At 34.1% G+C, this 19,706-nt stretch overlaps 1 protein-coding gene across 1 annotated transcript; it reads right to left on the bottom strand.

Annotated features, from left to right (window-relative positions):
- Positions 1–3,796: 3,796 nt before the first annotated feature.
- On the bottom strand, positions 3,797–19,630 carry CCT3 (chaperonin containing TCP1 subunit 3). The gene is made up of 10 exons (XM_072534032.1): positions 19,497–19,630; positions 19,374–19,435; positions 19,105–19,281; positions 18,803–19,000; positions 18,506–18,742; positions 13,999–14,082; positions 13,585–13,908; positions 9,912–10,116; positions 4,652–4,830; positions 3,797–4,546 (listed from the first exon to the last, which is right to left on the bottom strand). Exons 1-10 carry the CDS (start codon positions 19,531–19,533, stop codon positions 4,394–4,396), a joined length of 1,656 nt encoding a protein of 551 aa, XP_072390133.1. The 5' UTR covers positions 19,534–19,630; the 3' UTR covers positions 3,797–4,393.
- Positions 19,631–19,706: the final 76 nt, after the last annotated feature.

Below are 19,706 nucleotides of genomic sequence, written 5' to 3'. Positions count from 1 at the left end.
GTTATCAGATTTCCTGTTTTAATTCTTGTTGTTTGTTGGTAGTACAACGGTTTTACCGCTTCAATCAATTCTATGTTTATATTTGTTTTCCCCAGTGCCTCCCATAATTTATCAAGCGGGACACTATCATATGCTTTCCTAAGGTCTACGAACGTCAGGTGGACTTCTTGGCCATGAGCAACTTTCTTTTCAATTATCTGAGTAATAGAGAAGACATGGTCTATTGTAGATCGACCTGCACCAAAACCAGCCTGTTCTTCGGCTTCCATATCTTGGTATTCTTCTTTTATTCGATTTTTTATTATTTTCCCATATATTCTGCTAATACTAACTGCAATTTCTCTATAGTTTTCAGGTTTAGATTTATCTCCCTTTTTATGGATGGTGCTCATATGCGATTCTTTCCATTCCTCAGTTATTTCATGTTTATTTATGCATTCCTGGAAAAGTTGTCGTAGCCGTTGAATTAGTATTTTGGGTCCATATTTGATGAGTTCCGGAGCTACATTTCCTGGGTCAGGTGATTTGCCATTCTTTAGATGTCTGCATACGGTTTCGACTTCTCTCTCATTTACTCTCTTTGATGATCCTATCAGCCTGACGCCTTGTAGACCATAGTTCTCTAGCTGTTTGAAGGGCTCTCTTGTCTGTGTTAGTAAATCTTGAAAGTATTCTTCCCAAGTTTGCGGCGATATGGACCGGATAATATCTCTTTTTCTGTTGTTTCTTAAATTTTTTAACCCTTTCCAGCTTTCTGAACTTTGGCTTCCACCAATGTATGTATTTAGCATGGTGTACTTTTTTTCCCAGGATTCATTTTTCTTTTGGCATATTTTTCTTCTGACCATCGCTTGCATTCTTTTGTATTCGATTCCGTCTTCCACATTTCTTGTGTTCAGATATTTTTGATACAATTTTCTTTTCTGTGTTATTTCCTGCAAAATATCTTGATCCCACCAATATGGATTTTGTTGTCCGATCTTTTCATATCGCCCTAGTGCTTCTAGGACAGCGGCGTGTATACATTCTTTGATGGTTTTGTATAACTGATTAACATTCCTGGTATTATCTTCCGTTTCAATTAGTTTTTGTTCCAGTCTACGTTTATATAGGTTTCTAACACTTTCTTGGTGTAAACTATTCAGATTGTATCGTACTTCTTGTACTTGCTCCTTTGAATGGTTATCTTGCGGCGTTTTCTGTTCTCTTTTATGTGGAAATTAAATATCTGAACGTAGGAGGTAGTGGTCACTGCCGCAAGTGGGTCCTCTACATGCTCTTACGTCTGTTATTTTCAGTCGACTTTTTTGTTTGAGGATGACATAGTCTATAACTGATTTTAAGTTTCGTGTTTCCTGAGTCCACGTATATTTATGAATGTTTCTATGTTGGAAATATCCATTCATAGATCTATGATCTATTCTATGGGCATACCACTAATGGACTTAATGGAAATATCCATTCATGGATTCCATCTATTGTGGATCTGCCTTGCATAAATCAAACTGATTTTCCGTTAATTCGGTTTTTTAATGCCGTCTATCAATTGCTCTCTCTCTCTCTCATATTCTGCTATGGTCCAATTTCATAAAATATTGTTATGAATGTAATCACGCGCTGCTACTCTATTTAATATCCATGCTATACGATGGAGCCATGGAGTTACCAATAAAAACCCTTCTGTGCTGTGTCCTCTTATAGAGCAATTATTGGACTCTGATTGATGACTTATATAAGCGTCTGAAACTGTAGAAATGCAATACCTATTGTCCATCAAAATTTATCAAAAATCAATGACTTCCAACAAAACCCAAGAAGCTCTTTCTTTAGACCAATTAGATCCTGAGAGCACTTGGAATTTATCTCAAAGATAAGATAATCGAGGCTGCAAAAGACTGAGGCAGCGGTTTCCACGTAAGCCGTGTCAAAAAAGAACATAAAACTAGATACGGAAGAAACGATGAATACAGAGCGTTATCGAAAGAAATAAAAAAAAACAGTACCACAAAGACAAAGCTGATGCAGAGAGATAGAGGAACATGGCTGTCGAAATGAACCGAGGGATTTATTTCAGAAGATCAAAATCCTTACCAGAGAATTTAAATCTCAAACGTGGTCTGTAATAGATAAGGAAGGTAATCTAAAGACCGATACTGACGAAAATTCGAAACATGGCGAAACTACTGTGGCGAGCTATATAAAAATAACCCTATGACTACCCTAGGAGGTACCAGCAGAAAATCAATGGCCCTATGACTACCCTAGAGAACCTACTATCTTACTCGCTGAAGTCAAAGATGGAATTAAATCGCTAAGAGAAATAAATACCCAGGCATTGATTCAATACCAGGTGAAATACTACAGTTACTACGTAACAAAGGATATCATCCATTCTATCTGTGTCGCTGTTTGGAATTCAGGAAAATGGCCATCTGATTGGTGTACCTCAATTTATATCCCGCTACACAAAAAAGAAACTACTACCAGATGTAAAAACTACCGCACACTGTCACTAATAACACATGCTAACATGCGCATGCGTTGTAAGTCTCTATTTGACAGAATATAGTCTATCATAGATCTTTGTCCTCTACTGTTTTCAAAAGTGTATCTGTATTGTTCTTTGTGAAGGAAAAATGTATTTTTCTGCAGAGGTCCGTCAGAAGGTCTTCATTTTCATTATATCGCTGTTTTATTCGTGGAACTATATCATTACCAACACGGGCGTTAAAATCACCCATAATGATTATATACTCATCGTTTGGGGTCTCGTTTATTACAGTCTGAAGCTGTTCGTAAAAGTTTTCTCTTGTGGTGGTATCTCTGTTGTTTCCTGGTGCATAGATTGCTATCACATTCAGAGATTTGACATCCAGTTACTTATTTAACTTCTACACTTACTATTCTTTCAGAGGTATATTTATATTCTTTCACTTGGTGTAAAAATTTTCTATGTACTAACAGAGCGACTCCTTCTTTGGCTCTGGTTTCTGTCACACCACTATAAATCATCAGATAGTCATCTAGCATATTTTGATCCTTTCCTCTTTTCTTCGTCTCTTGTATATTTTTCTGTCTTATATTTTTTTCTACAAACTTTTGTAATTTCTTGCTCTCTTTAGAGACTTTACGTTCATTCTTGTTCCGAGGCATAATCTTGTTTCTGTGAGCTGTATGGTTTTAAAGTCTATCAGTAGGGTGCTAATCTGGCTGTGGACCCCCTCCTCCTTTATCCGGGCGTGGGACCGGTAACAGTTGGAGTCTGGTGAACTACTCGATCCACCCAACAAAACTGCAGGCGGAGTTACTACCCAAATTCGGAATGCTTAATAATACACGCAGAGATTTTTATAAAAGATTAAGTGAACACCGATAAAATATTTTACTTCCTTTAGTATGTTAGTTTTGCCTGATATGCTGATTCCAAGAAATATTAGTTCTATCTACAGTTCGTTCGTGACAGTGACATGTCTGTAAATGAAAGTTACTGATACTGCCAGCTATTAAAAATTGAAAGAAGGTTATAAAATGGCACAAAGGCATTTAAATCTTGGCGAAGAGCTCACAAAATGTCAGTAGGTTTAGTTTAGCTTCGGTGTGAGCCTCTCCTGCTCCTAAAGCAACATTCTAAGACCATACAATAGTTTTTCAATTGTATCCAGGCAAGTAATAGTTTTTGGGCGTCAACAGTGGAGTTCTGTTCATTTGAGAGCATTTTCACTCATACACTCGCCCTAAAATTCGGTAATACCCTCGTATGCTTACTTTCTGGATACCTCTCGTAAAAAAAAGACAGTTTACGTTATAAATATTCTTTATTACAAACCGTTGTCAAATATAAAGTAGCGACATTTTATTAAACGTGAATGATGTGAATTAAGCGATAAAAACAATTAACAAAAGACATTTTGCAAGACACAATTTTATCCGCTTAAACAAACAAATTATCAGTTCACTGGGATCAAAATCACTGTCCTATAAACATAAAATACTACTCAAATGCCGGATACTCAATATGTAGACACACGAAGAGGATTTTCAAAAAATGTACTAGACACAGTTCAAATATTTCACTTCAATTGGTTTGTTAGTGTAAAATTAAGCGTATAGTTTGTAACTATACGAAGCGTGAAAAGAAAAAATATCACTTTAGATCTCAAATCTTCCCCAGAAGTTACTTAAACTGGACATAAACTAACATTTTTTGAAAATCGTGTTTGTGTGTCTACCTCAAGAAAAAAACAATTTTTTTATATGTGGTACACAATATACTGCGTAAAAGCGATGCAGACATCGAACAGTTCCAGTATTGGACGAAGCATTATTATGTGTATGTATATAGATATCTTGCAAAGACAGAGTTATTAATTTATTGAATGGTTACAGAATTAGTTTATTCAGCATCTCCTCTAGCTTCTTGCTGTTGCATTTGGCTAGGAGTCGGTGGTTCGTTGCCCCCCTTCTTTTTGGAGCCAGATACGATGCCGTCGATGCGAAGTAAGAGAATGGCAGTTTCTATAGCGGTTTTGTATGTTTGTAGTTTGACCTAAAATAAAATATAGGTGGTTATTTAGACAGTGGAAGGAGACAGCTGCAAAACTTTTACAATCAACAGTATTAAATAATAATAAATATATGTTTTTTGACTTACAGCTAGAGGCTCCCACAATTCTTTCTTGTCCATCTCCACGAGTTCTCCAGTTTCGCCATCGATACCCCAAAGGCATGGTTTGGTAACGTCTGTGTGGTTGGCGTGTTTCGCTCTCAAAGCAGTTAACGTTCTGATGGTGTTAGCTCCGCAGTTCTGAGTAAGAGTTTTTGGAATAATTTCTGTAAAAATGGAAACGTATTAAAGAAATTTAAATCAAGAAAAAATCGATGTTGTGAGGTACCAAATCACCGATTATTATTCCTAAAGTTCATTTAGAAGAAAAATACCAAGATTAAATAAAATAAGAAGTTAAATTAACTTCAATACATAAATGTCGGGTCTACTAACTTCTAAAACAATAAATTTTTCTGCCAGCAACATGGCCGATAACCAAGTGACAAAAAAGATCAAAGGCAGCATTTGTGAGTTTATCTTATTTTTTCTTATACTGTGGCTGAAGTATGTCACCAGAATACTAAGAGACTGTAAAAATACAGGAAAAACAAAATCTTTAGGACTTACTGAACCTGAATTGATTAGAAACAGTGACAATGGTAGGTGTTAAAGCAAAACAACAAGTAGAAAAAATTTTTTAAACTATAAAGCGGACTAAAAACTTATTATGTAATTTTTGTGTAAAATAAGATGTGAAAATGACTTGTGAAATTATTGATTAATATACGGGGTGTGTCATAAAAGCATCCGATCTTCGTTCATACACCTTGATGGATCAAAATTTAAGTGCACTGGATCAGTAGCAATGAGTAGTGGTGATGTATCTTATTCCATCTGAAATGGACACACACGACTCAAGTTTCTAAGTATTTAAAACCTTCAATCCAAGCAAATGCACATTTGGGGCAGTCCTCGTGAATTTTATGTAATTTTTTTATTTCATATTTTACACAAAAATTGTAATTATAGTTAAAATAATGATAATTTTTAAAAACGATACATCAAATTGTCATGCAATTAATGAAATATGTATAGACAAATATACACAGAGTTTCAAAAGTAATGCATCACCCAATATTTTCGCCAATTAACTATTTTTTCATAAATAAAATTATATTTTATGTACACATACATAAAAAATATTTCAGATCATTTATATAAAAAAAATATCATACCATTAACATGTATTTTTTGTTATAAAAGAAATACCGTTTTTTTTAATAAACAAAAAATTAAAAAATAAAATTTGTTTCTAATTAAAATATATTTAACTTGTTAATATTATTTATATTCCCATCACGAGCATCGATGCAAGCCTGGATCCGAGCTCTAATAATGCTAAGTCGATCAATCATTTCCTGTGGCAGATTCTTCCATTCTTCTCTACAGGCAATTGTAAGTTCATGAAGGGTTCTAGTAGCATTCCTTCGGGCTTGAATAGCTCTGGACAACAGATTCAGATGCATGTTCAATGGGATTCATGTCTGGAGAATCGCAGGCCACTGCAAACAGCGAATAACTTCTGCCTCAAGATAGTCATTAACTGCTTGAGAGATATGTGGACGGGCGTTATCATCCATAATAATACAAAATTTTCACTCACAGCTCCTTGCCATAGTCTCACATGAGGTTCTAGAATCCATGTGACATACTTTTGTCCTATTAAAGTCCCGTCAATAACCACCAATAGCGTGCATCCACCTGTCATAGTCTTCTTCTTAGGGTGCCTGTCCGTTCCGAACGTTGGGGATCATTCTGACTATGATGACTTTGTTGGTTGCTATAGGAAATAGCTGTGTTGGGGTCTTTATATACCATGCTCTCAGGTTAGCAAGCCAGGATATTCTTCTTCGTCCTGGGGCCCTTTTTCCTTCAATCTTATCTTGCAAAATGCATTGGAGTAGCTCATATCTGCCTTGATTTCTCATTATATGTCCCAAGTACTGCAGCTTACAGTTCTTCAATACTTCTTCAGTTCATCCTCCGCAGTACTTCTTCATTGGTTACTTTGTCTGTCCATGGTATCTTCAGGATCCTTATGTATAACCATAGCTCAAAAGCCTGAAGTTTTGATAAAGTTTCAGGCCGTTAGACAAATGCCGTCTGACCTGTCATAATACCTGCCCAAAACACAACACTACCACCAGTGAAAGGAAGTATGGGACAAGCATTTGCTAGTTGTACAGCTCTTGTTGGCTCTCGCCAAATACGAATTCGCCGCCTACCACTATTTAAACAGATTCTGGTCTCGTCTGAAAAAAGCGCACAATTCCAAAACTGTTGAGGGAGCTGTATGTGTTCTTGAGCCCACTGGAGGCGGTGTAAAACATATTTAGGACGTAGCTGAGGAACTCTTATTGGTCGACGACTCCTCAAACCTGACTTTAAAATTCTTCTAATTGCAGCCAACGATACTCTGACTCTTGTAGCATGCCTGAAGTCTCTTTAGAGGTCTGGTACAGACATAGAAGAATTTATCTGAATGTAAATTCTGATATATATGTTCTGTTGCTCATTGGTAACTCGGGGTCTACCGGAGCGAGCTCTATTTTGTATCAAATTTGTCTCCAGACAAATCGGACATCACTTTGAGAAACATCCACTCTTTCCGCCACGAACCGCTGTGAATGGCCTTCTTCAACTAAAGCGATAATCCCGCATGGTCCAACTCAGAAATTAAATTAAGATTCATTACAAATAAATTTTACCAGAATAAATTTTTCAAATGTTTACACTTAACCCTTAAGTACCATGGCGGGGTCAAAATTGACCCCCCGCGTTTTTAATGCCAAGTTTCGCTACCGAAACATAGATTGAGCATTGCGCGCTTTCTGCTAATCTTCGACCGGTAGGCGATTTATCTGTTACTACTGCAGAGTTAGGCACGCATAGGGTCAATTTTGACCCGCTTAGGGTATAAGTGTTTCTAGTGCAATTAACGAGTAATTTGAAATGGCGGGGTGTAGTCGCAATAAACGTCCTCTGACACAGAAAGAACTTGAAGAGGAGGGACAAAAAATTATGGATAATGGACTAGATAGTGACAGTGAGTTTTTAGACCAGGCTAGTGAACACAGTGATCACGAAACAGACAGTGAAGAGGAATGGGACGATGATGACGAAAAAAATTGGCAAATTAATAATTCCGAAACTGGTAGTGAATATTCGGGTGAAGAAAGTGATATAGCTGACTCAAGGGATGTGTTTTATGGCAAAAATAGGTACAAGTGGTCTAAAACTTCTCCCACCTTTTCTCGTACACGTAAGCATAATTTAATTAGTCATTTACCTGGTGTTATTGGAAAAGCTCGAGCTAGTATGCCAGAGAAATCAGTTGATGCTTGGGAATGTATTATTAGCCACGATATATTGCAAGAAATTCTTGAGAAAACCAATGAACGAATAACTAATATGGCTTCTAAATATAATTTACACAATTTATCGTGTCAATATACCAAACATCTTGACATAATTGAATTAAAGGCCTTCTTAGGCTTATTATATTTAGCTGGGGTATTTAAATCCAATAATGAAGATTTAAGGTCTTTATTTGCTACGAATGGTACTGGCCGTGATATATTTCGAGCAACCATGTCACTAAACCGATTTTATTTTTTGCTTGGAAGCCTTTGTTTTGACGACCCAGCTACTAGACAAGAACGTATTACGCACGGAGATAACCTGGCAGCTATATCCAATATTTTTAATATGTTTATAATTAATTGCCAGTCCAATTATAGCTGTGGTGAATATCTCACAATAGATGAAATGCATATTGCATTTAGAGGAAGGTGCCAATTCAGGATGTATCTCAAAAATAAGCCAGACAAATACGGTCTGAAAATGCAGTGTTTAGTAGACTCTAAGACACGTTATTTGCTAAATGGTTTTATATATACTGGAAAAGATACACGCAGAGCAAATCCAAAAAAGTTATCCATCCCCACTCTAGATGTTTTGACACTTATTCCACCAATTTCTGGTACAAATAGAAACATAACAGCAGATAATTGGTTTTCATCCATTGAGCTCATAAAAGAACTGAGAAGCCATAAAATTTCATATGTTGGAACTCTAAAAAGAAATAAAAGAGAGGTTCCTGCTGAATTTCAACCCCAAAAAAACAGGCCACCTAATTCTGCCTTATTTGGTTTTACAGCAAGCGAGAGCCTTGTATCTTTTGTTCCTAAGAAAAATCGTGCAGTGTTGTTAGTGTCAACTATGCATCATTCCAATACAATGGTTAATGGAAAGCCAGAGATTATAAATTTTTACAACGAGACAAAAGGTGGGGTGGATTCATTGGATAAGAAATGTGCATGCTATAAAACTGGCAGAAGAACTCGTAGATGGCCTCAAGTAATATGGTTTCGCATTTTGGACATTGCAGGATTAAATGCTAACGTAATTTTTAATGGAGTTCAGCAAAATCAAATAATGAAAAGAAGATTGTTTCTAACCACTTTAGGTCAAGAACTTATTAAGGCCCATTTAACTCGTAGAGCTCAGCAAACTTGTTTACCGAGAGAAATTCGTAGTGCCATTTTTAAAGTTTCCGGACTTCAGGAACCAATGCCTGCCGCAAATCCAGAGCCACAACGACGAAAAAAGAGGGGAAGGTGTAAAATATGTCCCTATTCCAAAAACCAAAAGAAAGAAAGCTCATCGTGCGATAAATGTCGAGATTTTATTTGCAAAAATCATTCCCGCATACAGACGTTATGCATAAGCTGTGTTGAAAATTAAGGTAAAATCATGCTTGTCATTTTTGAGATACGAAATCTAAATCGATTTTTTTTATTTTAGGTAGGAGCTATGATACCTAGATTTCACCATTAGATATAAAAAAACTGCACATTGTTATTATTTTTCTTATAATTCGAGAAAGTGCATAGCTATGTTAATTTGACTGAATACAAAAGTTTTTTTTAAATAAAGTTATATCTAATTAACCAAATTCGTTTATTTTTATATAAATGTAAAAGTAGCTGTAAACAAAATAATTTAAAATAAACCAAGTTAAAAAAAGAATATTTTTTGATATAAAAAACAATGGGGGGTCAAATTTGACCCTGCCATGGTACAAATGTTACTATTTTTGGCCATGGTAGTTAAGGGTTAAAACCAGATCAATTAAATGGGTATTTAAATTAAATAAAAAAACCAAAAAAAGGATATTTTATATGAAAAAGGCTATTAAATATCTGATAAGATACGAATTTATAAAAGTATAAAAATCGTGAATACGAGGGGTGATGCATATTTTTTGAAACTATGTGTATATAGATAATCACGTTAAACTTACCTAAAGCGTGTGCAAGAGCTCTATAAGGTCCGTGCGTCGCCTTCTGCATCAAACGTTGAGCTACAGCCATTTCTATGGCGCCACCTCCGGGCACTAAACGGGGAGATAGGATAATATTTCTGGCGACTTGTAGAGCGTCTTGTAGATTCCTTTCAGTTTCGTTGAGAATGTCTTTACTGGCACCTCTGAGTAAAATTGTACACGCCTGTAAATCAAAACGTTTGTAAAAAAGATAACGAAAATGATGTAAACAATAAGAGAGGCATCGATAAAGTTTGATAAAATACATATTGGATATGTTGCGTAACAACAATATTTAATATTTTTATCTTATTTTGTGTCACATTATTTTATATCACACTGTATATTAGTTTAAGATTTATAAAATTCTCTGTACCATCCAATAATCTGTATGGCGTCGATAACTTGCATTCAAATAACTTTCTAGACATAAGCTTTTAAAATCATCAAAGAATCATAACAATGAAAGGATTAGTAATTCCAAATTATCGGTTTGAGTCATTTGAAATTTCCCAACATTAACGAAAGTTACCCTTCTCAGGTAATTTTAACAATAAAATAAAGGTCGAAGGTATTGAATGGAGATATATCCGTTAGATACGTCGAGGGGGCCAGGGGGAGATTTCTTAATGTGAAGAAACGGTTACAAGCCGAGTGAAAAATCAGTTTGCATTAGTTCGAATCCAGCATTGGATGAGCTCTAGGCTCATACTCGCGCCAGTCGCACTTCAGAAGGTTTAACACAGTCGGGATATTAAGTTACTCAGTTCGTGGCAATATTGTATCACCGACAATTGATCTAATTTTATAGTTTCATAAATCAGCTATCGTAAGCAAGTTATCGGCGTCCAAAATACGTTGTAGTAATAGTTTAAATAGATTTGTTAAAACGTTCTTTTCGAAACTTTCATTTGTCCCAGTTTTCTGGGTGGTCCTTCAAAGAAGTATATAAAGTGAACCTATTTCCCTAAGGACAAAACTTGTTCCCCAAGGGAAAAAACCAGCGACCTATGACTGGTGCGCGAAACAAAGGCATCAGGACAAGGTGTAAGGAAAAACACACCTGCATCTTCGCTCAGGATACATTAACAACGGTAAGAAATCGTTAAACCTGACAAGAACACGTTAAAAGCTACGAAAAGAGTTAAAAAATGACAAAAGTATCGAATAAGCGATGAAAATCTTTTATAAACCGTTATAAATTTACAATAAGCATAAAAAAGCTTTAAAAACTGTCGAAAAGGAGTCAAAAATTGTGACAGGCATTTAAAAGATTGATAAAACATTTAATTTTTCTTTTTATTGACAATTCTATGCATTAAAAGGCAGTAAGACATAGCTACACATGTTTATAAAGAGTTAAAACCTACCAAAAAGTGTTAAAAACGCCAAAATTATCAAATAAGCTATGAAAAACTGTGAAAATGCCGTAAAAAAAAGGGGGATGATTTTTCTCTTTATTGCCCATTACATACATTAAAATTAGGGAAAACACTGCTAAAAGTGATAAAAAAAAAATGCCAAAGTATCGCATACCGATGAAAAACTTTGTTAAACCGTTATAAGCTTCTAAGTAAAAAAAGACAAAAACCGTTGGAAAAGCGGCAAAATTGTGAAAAGGAACCGAAAAGATTGGCAAAACATTTCATTTTTCTCTTTACAGACCAATACATACACTAAAAACAGTTAAATGCTACGAAAAAGAATTAAAATATGCAAAAAAATGTTTTGACAATCGTTACGAATCGAATCTTTTAGTGGCAGATATTGTTTTAATGTTTTACTTCTCATTTAATGTCCATATTTTAGTTATTTTCATGCAGTTTTTAATTTGAATCTGCTTAGAGTAAATATATGATGACTAAAAACAAATTGATCGAGAGTAGTGAATCGATGTCAAGCACCGCTTTTCTATGACACTACCCGTGACGACGCCGTCTTGTGGCGCTAGTTCCGTGACGCTTGCCTCAGCATTTTACTGTAGAGAAAAAAAAAGTAATACAATACGTCAGTATAGAAGCTTCGCTTCAAAAAGCATTAAAACCGTTGAAAAGGCTGTAAAAAAATGGAAAAAAGCATCGGAAAAGATTGATAAAACACTTAATGTTCCTCTCTATTGGCCGTTGTGTATACTAAAAAGCGGAAAGACACCTCTAAACGTGACGAGAAAGCAATGAACAATATTATACGAGGCATGTTTTTTAAGTAAGTACCGTTTTGCGATTCCGCCGCCGCAGCGCTACGGTCGGCGTTCCGCGCATGAGCGCTGGTTACCTACATCTCTTGTCTACGCACTGACGCCATTACAGTCTGGTTCTTCATTGAATACTTGTTTACTCCAGTGTTTAAGATGCCTCCAACAATCGTGAGTCACGCTGATTGTGAAGTACGGGCTGTTATACGATTTCATAGTGCTAAAGGCGTAAAACCGATCGATATTCATCGTGAGATCGTTGAAGTTTACGGACAAAACATTATGAGTGCTGGAATGGTAAGTAAATGGGTGAGAGCATTTAAAGATGGCGGCACAAATGTGCATGATGAAGAACGGAGTGGGCGACCTTCGGTCGTTAATGAAAATTTGGTGCAGAAAGTGGACGAAAAGGTGAGAGAAAACAGACGCTTTACAATTTCATCATTGTCCGACTGCTTTCCTCAGTATTCTCGTAGTGTTTTGTATCGCATTGTTACCGAGAACTTGAATTACCGGAAATTGTGTTCACGTTGGGTTCCAAAAATGTTGACGGATTTGCACAAAACCCAACGTTTAGGCAGTGCATTGACTTTCCTTGAGCGGTTCCAAAGTGAAGGTGAAGATTTTTTAGATCAAATTGTTACTGGTGACGAAACGTGGGTGGCCTACGTCACACCAGAATCGAAACAACAATCCATGTAATGGCGACATTCATCATCACCCAAAAGAGTGAAGTTTAAGCAAATAATTTCTGCCCGGAAAATCATGTGCACAGTTTTTTGGGACAGAAAAGGAGTATTGCTAGTGGAGTTTCTGCCTCGTAATGAGACAATCAATGCAGCGTCTTATTGTGAGACATTGAAAAATCTGCGTCGTGCAATCCAGAACAAAAGACGTGGCAAGTTGAGTAAGGGTATCGTTTTGCTGCATGACAATGCCCGTCCACATGTGGCTAATCAGACCAAAGATCTCATCAAATCATTTAAATGGGAAACTCTAGATCATTCTCCATACAGCCCTGATCTGGCGCCCAGCGACTACCATTTGTTCCAGCACTTGAAGAAATTCCTGGGCGGTCAGCGTCTTCAAGACGATAACGAAGTCAAAACATTTGTGGTGCAGTGGTTAACAAGTCAGGCGGCAGAATTTTATCAGGAGGGTATTCAAAAACTGGTGCCACGTTATGACAAGTGCCTCAATATTCACGGAAATTATGTAGAAAAGTAGATTAAGGCACAGGCTTTCATGTAAAAATAAAATTATTGCCATATCTTTGCACGTCTTTTTTTAATTCCAAAACGGTACTTACTTAAAAAACACGCCTCGTATCTGTGATAATGAACAAAATTTTAATGCTGATGATTTAATTTTGATAGCAAATAAAAAACAGTTTAAAAGTTTACTAGACAAAAATAGTTGATCTATAAACCCATGTTTAATATAAAATATCTTTCTTACCTTTGGATTTTTGCATTCAACCACAAAGCAGAAATACTCATCCCCAATTTTCTTGATTTCGAAGAGTCCAGCTCCTAAACCAACATCGCTTTCTTGTAACTCTTCAGTTCTGTTAACAATCGTGGCTCCGCAGGCTCTGGCAATTCTGTTATTATCAGATTTTCGTACACGTCTGATAGCGGTAATACCGGCTTTCAGCAAAAAGTGTTGCGCCAAATCGGACACTCCTTTTTCTGTGAAGACGACGTCGGGTTTGAGTGCGATTATGTCATCGCATTGACGCTTAACGTGCTCCTCTTCCAGTTCTAATAGTTTGGTGAAGTCCTTTAAAAACACATTACATATAAGGAATATATTTCTCCAAATTCTAGTTAATTAAATATTGGACGCAATAAAAAATTAAAAGGTACTTACTGTGTCTCCCGTGATTTCTACATTTGTCTGAGATTCCCCTTTCTTATATTCTAACGCGCAATCCAAAAGTATTATTCTCGGATTCTAAAATAAAAAAATTTTTAGTTTGCTTGGTTAATTTTAGTTTTAATGCTTGTACAATGATAAAAACAAAAAAGATGGTATTCTTTACAGTAAATGAAGCCTATAAATTATTCTTTATGTGTATTTATGTAGCGGTTATTTGAAAAAAACTTGGATTTGCGAATAATTATTTTTACTCCAAGGTTTTTTTAATCCACAAATGACACACATTTTCCCTAATTAGGGTTAGGCATTGTAACGAGAACGTCGTCATCAGTTACCAACAGCTATTTCCCTGTGTGCTCGCACTCCACCAATAACCGATCACCACCATCGATGCGCGCTGGAGATGGAACATCGACCAAAAGTATAAAATGCCATGAAGGACGAGAACTAAGTTCGATCCGGAATATTGATCTGGCAATAACTTCTATCCCGGTCTCTGAGTATTGATCAGCGTTGAGAAAAGGCATTAAAGAATATGAAAAATATCCAATTAGCGTGGAAAGTATCACAGAAGAGCTAACAGAACATTAAAACCATAAAATACGCAAGGAAAACTTTTGAAAACAGTTGCCAATGCTTTTTCGACTGCTTTAAAGTGATTCTATGCTAATTAGCGCTTCGTCAGCAGTTTTTAATGCTATTTTTTCGCCTTTTAAGTTTATTGTATGCCTTTAAACACTTTATTCCATGATTTTAACATTATTTAACGCTTTTTCGGCTCTTCCTTACGCTGTTTGATGTTTGCTCAAAGTTTTTACTGTTTTATGAACACTTTCTCGACCTTCTTAACGGTTCTTTATGCTCTATTGTGGCTTTTTCCCTGTATTATTAACCCTTCCTCGACTGTTTTTAATGCCTTTTTTGCCTTTCGCGTTTATTCAATATCTTTAACATTATTTAACACTTTTACAGCTCTTTTTTAACCTTTTATTAATACTTTCTCGTAGTATTTAAAGAGTTATGATACTTAATAGATGTTTTAATGCTTTCTCAATAATTCTTCATGTCTTCCATGACTTTTTTCAGTGATTACACACAGTCTTGAGTATGCTGGATCCAGTCAAATATTTTTTCCAAAGCTGTTTACGATTTTAACGAATTTTTGACGCTATTTTATATTTATTTGAAGCATTTAACATTTATCAACGCTTTCTAGGCAATTTTTTTACCACTTTTCATGGCCTGACAATGGATAATCTTGAACATGTTGGATGTAACTGAGATTTAGAAGTTAAAAGTATGCTAATGTGGCTTACTATATACTCCAATTACTATTTTCGTTGGGAATAAGCCACAATATAAGTTTAAAATAAGTCTATTTTTGACGCTTCGATTTCCACTTATGATATAATATACTCCAATCTAGTGGTTAACAAAAAAATGACATTTAAAATTTGTTAAAAGCATCAAAAATGCTTTTTTGGCCATACAAAGGTTTTTTTGTCACTTTTAGCATTTTTTAAGCTTATTTGACAATGACTTTTAACACTTTTCCTTCACTTAAAACTATTTGATGATTTTAACATTTTTCAAATGGTTTTTCAGCAGTTTTAACGCTTTTGTTTTATTCTTCTATGCTTCTGTTTTATTAAAGCTTGTTGAACAGTTTTCATCTATTTGTTAAGCTCATTCGATCTTTCTAAAATTTTTTTAAAGCTCTTTTTAGGACTTAAAATTTTTTTAAAGGCTTTTTTTTAACGCTTTTCCGATTCTCTGACATTTTATAACGGATTCCACAATATATAATTGTTTTAAAATTGATTAAGGGTTTTTGAAAGTTACTTTTTTTGTAGCTTTTAACGGTTTTTAACAATCCCTCGTCATGTCTATCTGTTTTTTACCCCTTTTTAGTGTACCCAAAAGTCATTCACTAGAAAACTTAAATGTTTTATCAAACTTTTTCATCACTTATTTCATATTTTTGGAATTTCGTGACACTTTTTCACTGCTTTTTAGTTAATTCAATGGTAATGTAAAACATTGGTAACGCTTTTTTATTATTGGATAGTTTTGACATTGTTTTTAAAGTTTTATCTCGCTTCTTTTACCTAATCAATGTCTTTAACATTTTTCACTAGTATTTCATGTTCATGCCTATTTAATGTTTTTTACATTTTTTAGCACATTCTCGATCGTTTAAAGCCTCTCCTCTCTGATAGAAAGTTAATTTGTTGTAGATTTCAATATTTTTAATGATTCAATGAAGCCTATAAAGTTTTGAAATCCCTTTTTCATTGTTTTTAACAATTTGTCAGGCTTAAAAGTGAGGCTTTAATATATCTTTTTAAAGCTTCTTCGTCACTTTTAACCTTCTAATGCTTTCTTGATGCTCCTTAACATCTTTTGTAATGTTCCATTAGGGATACGTAGTTAAATATGTTTATACATTAGAAATAAAGTTAAATTGAAATTTACCTTATTCACATTTCAATTCTATTTCAAATAGAGGGTATTTGTTTACATTAGTGAGGGTCCCTAAAAATGCGAATTTTTGTTGGACTTAGCCTGAAAAATAGAAAAAAGGCAAAATTTTCATGTTTACGTCTACGGAAACACACAAAAAGTGAAAAAATGTAACAAAAATTGAAAAAAAAATCATAAAAAGTATAGGAAATCAAAAATTAACAAGAGAAAAATGTTATCAAAAGACGAAATAGCCTTAGTAGTTACATAAAATTTATAAATCAATTGTAAATACCAATCATTTTCCCCGTTAAATTATCCAAAAATATTAAATACATATTGTAAAGTGTCCAAAATTCATTTATTTGGAAAAACAAGTCAAGCGCGTTTGCGCACAATATACAATATTCTGCGCAGGTTCAATGTTGCCACATATATATATTTGTTTTTTTCGGAGTAAATATATTGAATTTAAATTTTAATAAGAGACTCCATATGACTTAATATTGTTTTTTTTTTTGAAGAGTAAATATATTGAATTTAAGTTTTAATAAGAGTATACTACATATGAGTTAATATTGTTTTTTTGCGGAGTAAATATATTAAATTTTTAAGTTTTAATAAAAGTGTACCACATATGACTTAATATTGCTTTTTGTGGAGTATATATATTGAAATTAAGTTTTAAACACTGTTGTCAGGTTGCAGAATTAGTGTTTTGTAAAAATCATTATTGACTATTAAATAACAAAATAAAACCTAATCTAAACTAATCCAATCACATCTAAACCTTTAAATTAAAAAAGAAGTTAATAACTAATGCATCCAACAAAATACAACATAAAACGAAATACTCACCAGTTTAATGGCAACGGCATGGGAAAACGGAAATTGGACTAGTATTTTTGCAAAACTCGTTGTCAGTATAGTATATTAAGTAGGTAAGTATGTATAAGATTAAAAGATTGGGGCAATTAAGATTTCCAAATATTTAAATAAAGCTTTTGAAATATTTGTTACTAATATTTTATTCCTATATTATTTGTTTGACATTACAAGTTATGTACTCCTGTCAGGTCAGCTAAATATTTAAAACTGTTGATGTTGCCAGGGTAACTTTAAAACACACGCGTTTTGGAAAGTTGAATTTAAACACGCTACGGCGTATTTTAAATAAGCAAAATGGGGTACCAATAAAAAAAAACAAATTAAAACCTAATCTTAATTAATATAATCACATCTAACTATGTAAATTAATAAAGAAGTTAATAACTAATGCACCCAACTAAATACAACATAAAACGAAATAAACTATAATCTATATGTAATAACATAAGTGAATAATAAATGAAATACAGTTATACGAATCCCTTAGAAACAGAAAACGGAAATAATACTCATTATCATTATTCCTTTATTATTGTACTTGAGAAGCTTGAGAAATAATATTTTCACAATAAACAATATATTTAAAAAGTGTGGCAACATTGGATCAAGAAGTATGTACTACGCACACGCACATCATTGACAGCAGCTGTAATGGCGGCGGCATCTTGAAATTTGTCAAAATATCAGTTTTTTAAATACGAAATACAGAAAAACTATAGCTCAGCGTAAAAAAATGTATAGATTGAAAAGTGAATAAAAAATAAAACATAATCCACTGTCCAAATTTCAGACTAATCCGACTATCCTCACTAATGTAAGTAATTACCAAATAGAGTAATACTATAATCAAAAATCTCAAAAAGTAACTATAAGATTTACATTAGTATTCAAAACAGCAAATATTAGGAACAAATAAATTAGACAATAGATAGATGATATTTGAAAAATTTGTTTTTTATGATTGTCTGAAACTTTATGCAGAAATTTCACAATAAGAATTGACTAACAAAAATTTATATAACTTATTTTTATATTAGATTCTATTGTAGTCAGTTTATTCTTGTTATATACCCATGGTTACAGATTCAAACATTATATAAATAAAATTGGGAGCCTACGAGATGATTAGGTATTAGAGTGTAATTACCTGTATATATCTTTTCATTTTGGGATGTGTTACATCTTTATTAAGCATAACACCTTTTAAAATTTTAGACTCTTCAATAGATCCTCCAGGAATCTTCTCAACTTTGGCATACCTCTTGATATCAACTTCAGTTCTGCCATTTTCTTCTAATAATACTGTGTTTACTGCATCTAAAGCAATATTTACTGCTAAATCTGACCATTTACTTATGAATTTTGTACCAATGCAGCCTTTAACCTATAACAATAATTGATAAATTACTGTCCTAAGACAACATTCAGTTTTAAGACAACTTACAACTTGTGCAAGAGCATTTTTATCATTTCTATCGACTGGTATACTCAATGGACCTTCCAATAACTGGATCATATCTTCAAGTGCTTGTCTGTACTGGCGAATTATGATTGTTGGGTGAATGTGTTGTTCCAAAAACTGTTCAGCTGCCACTAACATTTCTCCTGCTAAGACAATTACTGAGGTAGTACCATCTCCAACCTAAAATAGTGTATAATAAATGACCAGTTTTTATGAATTCAAGATCCAACATTATATTGGAGCATCAATTGCGATGTCCCTACCGAAAAAAATGTTTTACTTACTTCTTCATCTTGTGTTCTTGCAATTTCAATCATACTTTTAGCAGCTGGATGTTGTACTGTAATTTCACGTAAAATAGCATTGCCATCATTAGTCATCACAATACCTCCCATTGGATCCATAAGCATTTTTAACATAGCTTGAGGACCAAGGCATGTCCTTATCACATCCGCGATTTGCTACAAAACAAAACATTAGTTTTATTTAACACTTTAAATCACTTTCTGTGTGATATTTTCAGAATATTCTAAAATCACACGTGCTTTTTTACCTTTCCGGCATTGATGTTTTCCAGCTGAACTTTTCGGCCGGATTCTCGTTTGGTATTTTGACCTAAAACACCAAAAAAAAATTTATTGACATTAGTTAGTTAACAAAATTTTAAAATTCGTACTTAACACCAAAATAGGGGCACGTCCTCCACCAAACATTTTATTTTTTTATAAAAAAGTTCGAATGAAACAACACGAGATTCGAGAGGAACTCCTAGTTGTCAAATTGTCAATGTCATAGTGAAATTCTTCTTTTTTTATTTATGTTATCGCTTTAATATCACATGTACGTACGAACTTTGGTTTTTGAACCATGGTTGGTTTTGGATGGT

Source organism: Diabrotica undecimpunctata, chromosome 6 (genome assembly GCF_040954645.1).
Source record: "Diabrotica undecimpunctata isolate CICGRU chromosome 6, icDiaUnde3, whole genome shotgun sequence".
NCBI classification, from domain to species: domain Eukaryota; kingdom Metazoa; phylum Arthropoda; class Insecta; order Coleoptera; family Chrysomelidae; genus Diabrotica; species Diabrotica undecimpunctata.
This window is presented reverse-complemented; position numbering and strand designations above follow the sequence as displayed.